A 12570-nucleotide genomic window follows, 5' to 3' on the forward strand; every position below is an offset into this window, starting at 1 on the left:
GAAATCCCCTCTCCAACAATCTATAGACCAGGCTCAAAATGTAGGGGAAACAATAAATGACTTTACCCATTTACCTGTTGTAGAAAGACAGAATGATACAGGGAGACTAGTGTGAGAACATGAACCTGTACCTTTTAGAACTCTGAAAAAGCTTAAACTTGCTTATGTTCAGTATGAGCCTACTGCCCCTTTTTCACTTGGTTTATCAGATATTATTAGTGCAAAGGCTCTTCCCCCAAATGACTGGAAGGCAATTGCTTGTCTCTCTGAGGGTGATTATTTGCTGTGGAAGTTAGACTTTCATGAAGGGGCTGTTGAGGTAGGAGAAAAATCTTAGCATAGTCAACCTGAGCTGCCGGTTACAGCAACTATAGAATTTGAGAATGGATAGGAGACTCAGGTATTAGGAAAATTACAGCTTTTCCTGTCATGGTCTGATTTTCTTTAATGTTTTAACTACAATATTCTAAGCTATTATTTTGTTTCTTTCTTATTCTTTGCCTAGAAATTGGGGCAAGGGACCTGTGTTGAATCTTATTATAAAAAATTATCCCAACAGCTGCCGAAAGCAAATTTTCTCAGGGAGATTTTGTTTAGTCATATCCTTCAGTCCTTCTGTCTGAAAATGCCCTAATATCAGGCGGACATCTTTCTAATCTGGTTGTGCTCTGAAATCCCGGGTTTCTCTCTGGTTTGTCTGGTTTGTCTAATTCTTGTTTCTGTTTAGTCTTTGTTTAATGTTGTCTAAAATGTGTCTGTTTTTAAGGCCTAAATGAAGTTTTTCTTCTGCATGCAAAAATTGGAAATGCTGGCTCTAATATTTAGAAAAAATAAAATGTTTTTAAAACTTAAAAGAAGTGCTTATTTAAATTTAAAGAGAATGTAAATCCTTAAGACTTACTAATTTGGTTAATACATTGTGAAGTGTATTCAGATTTAGGAGCCAAATAGCAATTCAAATATTAGGATTAGTCAAAGTTACATGTTATACTTATGTTTTTTTGTGTGTGAATTGTCTTGCTTATGTGTAAGGTTATACTCAATTAAGCAAAACAAAGGAATTTAGCAAAATTAAGCAGGGCCCTAATAAATCATTTCAAGAATTTGTCTCATGGATACAAGCAGTTAGAAGAATAGTATAAGAATGCTAATTCTGCTTCTAAGGCCACATCCTGCAAAGGGGGCCCCAAGGAAATTGATGATTTGGCTCCTCTAATTTTGCCAGTGGGATTCAAAAAATAGGTCAGGAATACCCTGAAATGGAACTAACAATACAAGGGTATAAATTTAAAAGACTTTTAGATACTGGAGCTGATGTATCTGTTATTGCTAAGCTACATTGTCCTCCTTCCTAGCCCACTCATGCAGCAGCCAGAGAATTACAAGGTATAGGGCAGAGTAAATCCCCTCAACAAAATTCTAGTTTTTTACAATGGGAAAATAAAGAAAATCATTCTAAGTTTTTTCAGCCTTATATGCTCCCAGAATTGCCAGTTAATTTATGGGGTAGAGATATTTTGAAAAATATGGGGGCGTTGCTTGTCAGTCCTAATAGTTTAGTTAACACTCAAATGCTTAATCAGGGATTTTTGCCCATTAAGAGACTAGGGAAAGAATAGCGGGGAATTCTCACCCCCATAGAAATGACATCCAATACCAAAAGACATGAATTAGAATATTAAAATTTAGCATAAGGGCCTTGGTAGCTCCTGCTACCCCAATAATGCATTGTGCAGACCCAATTACTTGGAAATCAGGTAATCCTGTATGGGTAGACCAATGGCCCCTTTCTCAGGAGAAACTTAAGGCAGCTGCTCAATTAATACAAAAGCAGCTACAGCTTAGACACATTAAACCACCTAATAGTCCATAAAGTACACCTATATTTGTCATTAAAAAGAAATCAGGAAACTGGAGACTATTACAAGATTTGAAAACAATAAATAAGACTGGAAATTATGAGTCCTCTCCAGCTACGACTCCCTTCTCCAACTGCCATTCCATGGAATTTTCACCTTATAATTATTGACTTGAAGAATTGCTTTTTTACTATTCCTTTAAGCCTCCATAATTGCAAACGTTTTGCATTCAATATTCCTTCACTTAATTTCCAGACTCCCATAAAGCAATACCAGTGGAGAATTTTGTCTCAACTTATGGCTAACAATCCTACCTTGTGAAGGCAACACCCTAAGGCATACATAATTTATTATATGGATAATATTCTTATCGCTCATCCAAATAAAGACACTGTGTTGACCATTTTACAACAACTAGAATATTCTCTATAAGAATCAAAACTTGGCCCTGGCCGGTTGGCTCAGCGGTAGAGTGTCGGCCTGGCGTGCGGGGGACCCGGGTTCGATTCCCGGCCAGGGCATATAGGAGAAGCACCCATTTGCTTCTCCCCCCCCACCCCACCCTCCTTCCTCTCTGTCTCTCTCTTCCCCTCCTGCAGCCAAGGCTCCATTGGAGCAAAGATGGCCCGGGCGCTGGGGATGGCTCCTTGGCCTCTGCCCCAGGCGCTAGAGTGGCTCTGGTCTCGGCAGAGCGACGCCCCGGAGGGGCAGAGCATCGCCCCCTGGTGGGCAGAGCATCGCCCTTGGTGGGCGTGCCGGGTAGATCCCGGTCGGGCGCATGCGGGAGTCTGTCTGACTGTCTCTCCCCATTTCCAGCTTCAGAAAAATACAAAAAAAATACACACACACACACAAAAAAAAGAATCAAGACTTGCCCTGGCCGGTTGGCTCAGCGGTAGAGTGTCGGCCTAGCGTGCAGAGGACCCGGGTTCGATTCCCGGCCAGGGCACACAGGAGGGGCGCCCATTTGCTTCTCCATCCCTCCGCCGCGCTTTCCTCTCTGTCTCTCTCTTCCCCTCCCGCAGCCAAGGCTCCATTGGAGCAAAGATGGCCCGGGCGCTGGGGATGGCTCTGTGGCCTCTGCCTCAGGCGCTAGAGTGGCTCTGGTCGCAACATGGCGACGCCCAGGATGGGCAGAGCATAGCCCCCTGGTGGGCAGAGCGTCGCCCCTGGTGGGCGTGCCGGGTGGATCCCGGTCGGGCGCATGCGGGAGTCTGTCTGACTGTCTCTCTCTGTTTCCAGCTTCAGAAAAATGAAGAAAAAAAAAAAAAAAAAAAAAGAATCAAGATTTTATATAGCTCCTGAAAAGATACAGCAATCTTTCCCTTTTTCTTATTTAAAACAAATTATTGAAAGACAACAAATTCATTCACAGAAAATAGAAATCAAGACAAATCATTTGCAAACTTGAAACAATTTCCAAAAACTGTTAGGAGACATTAATTGGCTTAGACTTTCCTTGAAATTAACTACCGGTGAACTGAAGCCACTTTTTGATAGTCTTAAAGCTCGGCTAAACCAGCTTCTCCTTGACTACTTACAACTGCAAGACAGCAAGCTTTAAAGCTTGTAAAAAAAAAAAAAGCTTTGCAATAAACACAACTAAAACGCATAAATCCTAAAAAATCAATTGCCTTACTAATTTGTCCCTCAAGTTGCACTCCAACAGGACTGTTGTGGCAAGCTTCAAGTCCTATTAAATTCATTTAACTGTTACTCCTAAAAAAGTTTTATCTCCATATTTTAATCTTGTCGCCTCCTTAATTATCAAGAGGTGTAGGCGACTCGTACAGCTTATAGGTTTTAAGCTTCAAATTATTGTTTCTTTTTTCAAAGAATCAACAACAATAACTCTAGAAAACTTCCACTAAATGGCAAATCACTTTTGCAAATTTTATAGGCCAAATTAATTCTCACTACCCAACTAATAAAATAGTTACATTTGTATTTCCTAAAAAATTATTAATAAGCCCATTCCTGAAACACCTACAGTCTTTACTAATGGGTCCAGCTCAAGAATAGCAGGCTTAACAATCAATAGACAACTGTATACTAAAACAGTCACCTTAAAATCAGCTCAAAGAATAAAATTACATGCCATTATCATGGCTTTTCAACATTTGCCATATTCCTCCTTTAATCTGTATACAGACAGCAAATACTTACTTTCAATTGTTTCCACTATAGAGACTACTGTCTTAGAGACAACTGCTGATAAACTATTTCAGCAGTTTCTCCTTCTTCAAAGACTTGTATGTCAACATAAAGCTCCATGTTTTATAAGACATATTTAAGCTCACTCCATGCCCCCTGAAACTTTAACACAAAGAAATTCCCTTGTTAATCACACTACCCAAAAGAAAATTATTGAAGCAACCATGACAAATCAAGCAATCCAATCTCACTCTATTCATCACCAGAACGCTGCAGCCCTGTATAAACAGTTTCAACTTTCTCAAAAAACAACAGGAAAAATTGTTAAATCCTGTCCAAAATGTCCTATACTACAATCTGTCCCTTCATTTGGAGTTAACCTTCGAAAACTCCTACCAAGACAACTTTGGCAAATGAATGTTACTCATATACCTTCATGTGGCAAACAGTCCTTTGTCCATGTAACAATACTTATTCTAAATTTATAGCAGCCTCTGCTAAATCAAGAGAGGCTGCTAAGCATGTTATAACTCATTGTCTATGCATTTTCTATTATTAGACTTTTAATATAATTAAAACTAACAATACTCCTGCATATGTAACAAAAGCATTTGCTATATTTTGTCAAACCTTTTGAATTACGGGTATTTTTTACAATCTTTAAAATCAAGGTATTATTAAAGTATACCCAGCAAATATTTTAAAGTCAATTTAAAATATATATATAAAAGGGGGAGTCATATCCTGGAACTCCTATGGGTCTACCTTATCATACTTTTTATACTTTAAAAAAATTTTCTTTTGAATGCTAATGAACAGGAGACGCCAAATCTTTTTCTCCTGCAAACTTCTACCTTCCTTTATTTAATCCAGCTAATAACAATGTTTTGTCTTTTTCCAAATAGCTCCAAATATACGAAAAAAGTTTATGTAGGCAAATGGGGATCCTCAAACCCCTCAGCGAAATCTTCTAAGCATGGCTTTTAAAATACCAAGAGGTAGAAAAAGCCCAATAGAGATCAGGAGAAATACCAGCTCTTGGGATACGCCCTTAAAGGCTCCAACGCCCCAAAGGGGTCTCATAAGACTCCATCTGGGCCCTGCTTCAATAGTGGAAAGGAAGGTCATTGAGCTAAAGCCTGCCAGACTTACATGCCTCTGCTGTGAGGAAACAGGGACACTGGAAGGTAGGCTTCCCCCTCGCTCCTCTAAGTGAGGGTTCAGTCTCTTCCAGCCCTGCTCCAGCCACCTGTGACCTAACCTTGCCCAGCATGCTGGGATTTGTCACTGAAGGCTAAAGGTGCCCAGGGCCATCGGCCCCATCTACGTCACTGTGGACAAGCCTAGGGTCTTTCTTCCAAGTAGCAGGTAAACTAATCTCATTTACACAAGGGCCACTTAACTATGTCTTGCCTGAATATTCAGGATTTTTATTCTTCCCTTGAAAATTTCTGTTATGGGTGTTGATAGTCCTATTTTCTACTGCTTTGTTTAATATATAATTTTCCTTTATTCCTCCTGCCTCAATGCCCCATTCATATTTTAGGCTGGGATCTACTCCTAATTTAAAGCTCTCTTTCTCCTTTTTGCCAACTTCTGTTACAAATTTACCTTTGCCACCCAGCTTAGTGTATCCCAAGGTTCTCTTCACCACACCACAGTTGCAGAGCTCCAGGGAAAAACACCCTGGTCTCATCTCTCCAGGCTGAGGAGAACAAAAGCTCCATCTCCACACATGCTGCAGATGGCTTTTCCAGTCTACCTAAATCATTACCAGCTAGAAGCAGTGGTCTTTGGGACTTGGATGCGAGCTGCAAAGTATAGAAATGTGACAATTCCAGTGCCATGCAGACTTTTCCTGAATGTGGACTTTTCCTGGACTCCTGCTCCTGTGACAGCTCCTAATAGACGGAACTGGGGTTGGGTTGCATTTGCAGGGATTTGGAATGGTGTTGGTGCCAACTTAGACTTGGTAAACATGTTAAAGACATTATTCTTTTATAGATTCTTGTTATATTGGCTAAGAATTTGCTTAAAGGCTTTAATTACTGTAATGTATTAGAATACTTGTTTGGTTATCTGTTAGTATTGGCTATACTAATTTTGTGTTTGTTCTGTATTTTTTCAGTCTGCCTCCAAATTAGAATCAGGGAAACTAGGAAATCAAATGAGTGCAAATCTCAGCACACAAATTAAAAAAAAAAAAGAAAAGGGGGATATGTTGTGGACCGTAAATGGCAAAAAGCCATTGTAGATTCAAGGCTTAGCAAAGGCTCAGTTCTCCCCCCTACACCTCCGTGTTGGCTATGATGCTGAGTATTTGCACCCACTTCACTTGCTACCTTAAGTTGCTGGAAGCAATTTACATGCCCTTCCTCTTTCTCTTTGTTTGTTTCAGATGTTGATAGATTTCACTTATGCATGGTGGGGGGATTCCTGTTTATGCCTTGGGAGAGTTCCTGTTTTAGCCTCGGATGTGTAACTTGTATCAAGGACTTTCTTGATTTGTATATGGCTATATAATAAAGCAAACTGGGGCTATGGGGCACTCGGATATTGCCATCAGCATTTGAAGAGTCCTCCCTGTCCCATTTTTTCTTAATGAGTATGTTTGCTTAATTCCGCATGCACCGGTATTAGGAGTTGTGCTGGTCCACGGCAGTGGTGGGAGGGGGGTGGGGAAACTGACTCATGAGTACGAGTTTTACTTTGGAGTGATAGAAATTATTTGTAACTAGATAAAGTGGTGGTTGCCCAACATTGTGAAGGTACTAAATACCACTGAATTGTTCATTTTAAAATGGTTAATTTTATGTCTTGTGAATTTCATCTCAGTAAGTTTTTTTCTTTTAGTGAATTGATTGATACAGGAAAATTTAAGGTATTCCAACACTCATCTGGTATTTTTCACACTGTGGTAATTCAGTTTATAATATAAGAGGAAGCCTGACCTGTGGTGGCGCAGTGGATAAAGCGTCGACCTGGAAATGCTGAGGTCGCCGGTTCGAAACCCTGGGCTTGCCTGGTCAAGGCACATATGGGAGTTGATGCTTCCAGCTCCTCCCCCCTGTCTCTCTCTCCTCTCTCCCTCCCTCTCTCTCTCTCTCTCTCTCTCTAATAAAAAAATGAATAAAATCTAAATAAAAATATAATATAAGAGGAAGAGGGGAGTAAAACAAAAAGTTATGGACTAGATTTTTAAAAGGTTGAACCCATTTTATTTCTTTTGTTTCTTTTGTTTATTTCTAGGTGAGAGGAGGGGATAGTGAGGCAGACTCCTGCATGCTCCCTGACCAGGATCCACCCAGCAACTTCATCTGGGGCTGATACTCAAGTACCTAGCTATTTTTAGTGCCCAAGGCTGATGCACTCAGACCAGCCAAGTTATCCTCAGCAACTGGGGCCATACTCAAGGCAATCAAGCCACTGGCTATGGGAGAGGAAGAGGTAGACAAGGGGGAGAGAAGCAGATGGTTCCTTCTCCTGTGTGCCCTGACTGGGAATCGAACTCCGGACGTTCATATGCCAGGCCGATGCTTTATTTACTGAGCCACTGACCAGGGCCCACATTGAACGCATTTTATTTTTTTATTTTATTTAATTTTTTTTAATTTATTTTTTTTAGTGAGAGAGAGAGAGAGACAGAGACAGAAGGACAGACAGGAAGGGAAAGAGATGAGAAGCATCAACCCGTAGTTGCGACACCTTAGTTGTTCGTTGCTTGCTTTCTCATATGTGCCTTGACCAGGGGGCTCCAGCTGAGCCAGTGACCCCTTGCTCAAGCCAGCGACCTTGGGCTCAAGCCAGCAAACTTGGGCTTCAAGCCAGTGACCATGGAATCATGTCTATAATCCCACACTCAAGCTGGTGAGCCTGCACTCAAACCAGCGACCTCACAGTTTTGAACCTGGGTCCTCAGCATCCCAGGCAAATGCTCTATGCATGGTGCCACCACCTGATCAGGCCAGACTGAACCCATTTTATAGGATTGGATCAGAAAGTTGGACAAATAGGATAGCATAAAGGAAAAAATGGGAAAGAAAAATCATTATTAGCCTCTTTCAACCAGAAGCCAGAGTTTAGCATCAAGAAAATGTAAGTTCACCCTAACTGGTGGTAGTGCTGTGGATAGAGCTTCAATCTGGGATGCTGAAGTCCCAGGTTCAAAACCCCGAGGTCACTGGCTTGAGCACAGATTCATCCAGCCTGAGTGCAGGATTTCCAGCTTGAGCATGAGGTTGCTGGTTTGCGTGTGGAATTATTGACATGATTCCATAAAATCATTGGCTTGAGCAAGTGGTCACTGGCTCAGCTGGAACCCCCCAGTCAAGGCACATATGAGAAGCAGTTAACAACTAGAATGCCGCAACTACAAGTTGATGCTTCTCATCTCTCTCCCTTCCTGTCTCTCTCTTGCAAAAAAATAAAAAATAAAAAGATAATATAAGTTTAGATTTGTTTACTAGACACACAATGGTCGCCTATAAGTTTTTAATTAATTTTTTTCATTCATTTTTTAGAGAGGAGAGAGAGAGAGAGGGAGAGAGAGAGAGAAACAGAGAGAGAGAAGGGGGGAGGAGCTGGAAGCATCAACTCCCATATGTGCTTTGACCAGGCAAGCCCAGGGTTTCGAACCGGCGACCTCAGCATTTCCAGGTCAACGCTTTATCCACTGTGCCACCACAGATCAGGCATTGCCTTTAAGTTTTTACAGGTTAGCTCCAGAATTATCACTTAAAATCTTTTAATAAGGCCCTGACTGGTGGGGCAGTGGATAGAGTGTCATCCCAGAAGGCCGAGGTCACCCGTTTGATCCCAGGGTCTCTAGCTTGGTCTCAGGGGCACTGGCTCAACCCCAAGGGTGCCAGTAAGGGCATATATGAAAAGCATTCAATGGGTGTACAACAAAGTGTAACAACTAGTTAATGTTTCTCTCTCTCTCAAAAAAAAATCTTTTGATAAGAACAAAGCAAAATATTTTCAAATGATTTCATTGAAGATCAAGGATAAATTAATAGAATTAAGAAACAATGGAGTTTATCTATTTTAAAGAAAAGTCCACACTCCTTTGTATGGAAGTGGAAAAAGAAGACAGATAAACTTAAATATGGGACATTCTTTTGACTTAGAATTTCAGTGTATATATCTTCAAAGAATCCACTAGATAATAGAAACTAATGCAATTAACTAAACTAATTTTAGTTACTTGAGTTTGGTGAATTAATTAAAAAAAAGAATGAAAAATGATCATGTGCCTAAGTCATAATACAAATCACTTATAAACTATACAGGGAATTTTTGTGTATGTTGATTCTTTTGACTGATAGTGACTGATTTTTCACTTTGTTTTTATTATTTGGTAGTTCCTTTGTCACTATAAGAAATAATAATATTCTGTTTTGTCTTTGAGAAGGTGAAGGAGTTGTGCTATGTCAGACCCCCCCCCCCCCCAAAAAAAAGCCCTATTTTGGCACAATAAGAACTAACCCTCTTATTTGATTGCAGATGATGAAAGCCATGAACAAGTCTAATGAGCATGTCCTAGCAGGAGGGGCCTGCTTCAATGAGAAGGCAGATTCTCATCTCGTGTGTGTGCAGAATGATGATGGAAACTATCAGACTCAGGCCATCAGTATTCACAATCAGCCCAGAAAGGGTGAGTATTTGAGCTGACAGATTGAGAATGGAAGATGACACTGGACTTGGAGAGTTGGATATCAGCCCAAAACATGACCAAAAACAACTTGACTGAGTTAACCTTTCCAACCTTATTCTCCAGGGTTATGTTGACTGCCCAAGTAGCCAGACTCAGAGTTGCAAGTGGCATCTGCTATTGAGAAAACATTTGAAAGTACTGCCTCAGGATACTGATAGGGCCAGCAGTGGTATTTGAATGTTGGAGACTAGGCCCTATAGTGAGAATGTACTCAAAGAATGTTAATTAATAGGTTGACAGGATTCTGAAGGAAGGTTTCTAGGTTTGGTGGTACTCAGAATGTGGTCTCATCACTTAGGAGATTGTTAGAAATGAAGAATCTGCAGCCCAGCACTGCTAAATCAGAATTTACATTTTAACACAATCCCCATGTATTCAAATGCACATTAGAATTTAGAACCACTGCTCAGTGTGGCATTTCCTGAAGTGTTTTATGAGGTTCTGTGGTTCTGAAATATATTCACATAAATAGATAAAAGTCTTACAGAATACATTAAACTGAGAAATTCTGAGTCAAACAAGTTTATACAGATTTCTTTACTAGAGGACTTTTCAGAGCTGTTAATAAGCTGATGTGTATTGTGATTTTTCCAAAAGGAGGACAGTACCTAGCCTTCATAAATTTATTTTGAACAAGAATCTTTTTTCCCTTGGAATATCTCCTAAACTTAGCTTTCGTTAGAATGCTTTATGAAACGCTCTCCAGAAGACATATTGTCACTTACTTTAATATATATTTAGTATTAGTTGCTTAGTAAAGGCATAACAGCTGTATTGCACATATATATTCATATACAATATCTAAAATAAGGTAAGTGGCAAATCCACAATTCTCCCTATTTGGCAAATTATACATAGAATATTTGAATAAGTTCTAGTATCACTAATGTAATTGATGATATCCAGTGGTAAAACTGGAGGGTCTTCTGAGGATAATTCAAAGCCTGTGAGAAATCTGGAAACTAGGTCAAAGGAAGACATCTTGACTGAAGTAAAAATGTTTAACCTGAAAAAGTATGGATTGGAAGAGAGTGAAAAGTAGCTATCTCTATTTTTAAGGTTTTCTATTATGTGAAAATAAGATTCAACTTACTCTTTGTAGCTATAAAAGACCAAAACCAGCACCAGTGAGTGAAAGTAACAAGGATATAGATTTGGGCTCAGTCTGAGAACACACCCTTTAACAGAGCTTTCAGAAGTAGAATGAACTGCCTTGTGCTATTGTGGACTCCTTGTCATTAGGAGTCTTGGCAAAGGCTGGATGACCTACCTATTAGAGAAACTGTAGGGCCGATGGGTAAGGAGTTGGAACAGTTTAATCCAGTTTAAGTCGTGGAGAAATAAAGACAATGTGGTGATGTGTTCAGATGGCTGAATGTATTAAATATCCTTACTTTTATGAGGAGGCATTGTTATCAGGTATTTGATAATAATAATAGGTGCTTGTTTTTTATTTATTCATTTTAGAGAGGAGAGGGAGAGAGAGAGAGAGAGAGAGAGAGAGAGAGAGAAGGGGGGAGGAGCTGGAAGCATCAACTCCCATATGTGCCTTGACCAGGCAAGCCCAGGGTTTTGAACCAGCGACCTCAGCATTTCCAGGTCGACGCTTTATCCACTGCGCCACCACAGGTCAGGCTGTGCTTGTTTTTTAATAGCTGCACTTGGTAAATCAAATAGTTGGCAACCATACCTCCATATTCAAAATATAAATTTGACCTAAAAAATAAAACAAAAACATAGAAACCAGTGAATTAGATCAGGGGTGAGCAGACCATTTCTGTATATTTTAGGCTTTGCAGACTGCAGTCTTTGTTGCCAACTACTGAACTCTGTGACATCATATTTTAAAAACTGCCACAGACAATGTGTAAATGAATGGTCATGGCTGTGTTCCAATATAGTTTTATTTACAAAAACAGGCTTTAGGCCAAGTCCTAAACTTGACCCCTAAGCTTTCTTTGCTTGTAAGATTCTTTGTTTCTTTTATTTATTTATTTTTTAGATTTTTATTTAATCATTTTTAGAGAGAGAGAGGAGAGAAAGAAAGAGAGAGAGTGAAGGGGGGGAGGAACAGGAAGCATCAACTCCCATATGTGCCTTGACCAGGCAGGTCCAGGGTTTTGAACTAGCAACTTCAGTGTTCCAGGTCGACACTTTATCCACTGCACCAGCACAGGTCAGGCCGATTCTTTGTTTCTTGACTGGAGGAAGAGCAAAACAATATGGGAGAGTGTATCTTAAATCTCATTCCAAACTTAACATAAGCATCAGAATTATAGGTTATTTGTATATTATGGTGTAGAAAGTTGGTGTTTTTTGTTTTCTGGACTATAATGGTTTGTGTTTCCAACTACTAAATGTTTTATTATTGTTCGCAGTCTCTCTTCCATCTTGGCTCTGTCATTACTAACTATTTCTGTTGCTATTTTAGTCACCGGTGCCAGTTTCTTTGTGTTCAGTGGCGCTCTGAAATCCTCTTCAGGCTATCTTGCCAAGTCCAGTATTGTGGAAGGTAAAGAATGAGTTATTTACTGCATGTACATTCGTTCAGTCCCAACTGAAAAGCAAAGGACACCAAAGGAAGCTTTGACTTTTTTGCCAGACTTCTAGACTCCTTATAGTTTATTCAATAGCATTTCACTCTTTAGTTAATTAAAACTGTCATAATGGTGCTTAGTTCTCCAAACAAGGGAGTAAGTGGTAGAGATACCCTGTTGTCAGTACATAAAAAGTAAAAGATGGCCTTTCAGAGCTTTGGGACAAGGTACTCAAGGGGGCATAGTCTAAGTTTAAATATATATATCATTGGGCATAAATCTGTAAATATAGAGATGAAGTTCA

General features: G+C 39.9%; 1 protein-coding gene across 2 annotated transcripts in view; it reads left to right on the forward strand.

Moving 5' to 3' along the window:
• The window catches only part of ZFYVE9 (zinc finger FYVE-type containing 9), a 159583-nt gene that overhangs the window by 117780 nt on the left and 29233 nt on the right, over positions 1-12570 (forward strand). For both annotated transcript variants that reach the window (XM_066376264.1, XM_066376265.1), the window contains 2 exons: positions 9519-9669; positions 12161-12241. In XM_066376264.1, the coding sequence (XP_066232361.1) occupies positions 9519-9669; positions 12161-12241 (232 nt within the window). The remainder of the gene's footprint in view (positions 1-9518; positions 9670-12160; positions 12242-12570) is intronic.

The sequence above is a fragment of the Saccopteryx leptura genome, chromosome 3 (genome assembly GCF_036850995.1).
Source record: "Saccopteryx leptura isolate mSacLep1 chromosome 3, mSacLep1_pri_phased_curated, whole genome shotgun sequence".
NCBI classification, from domain to species: Eukaryota; Metazoa; Chordata; class Mammalia; order Chiroptera; family Emballonuridae; genus Saccopteryx; species Saccopteryx leptura.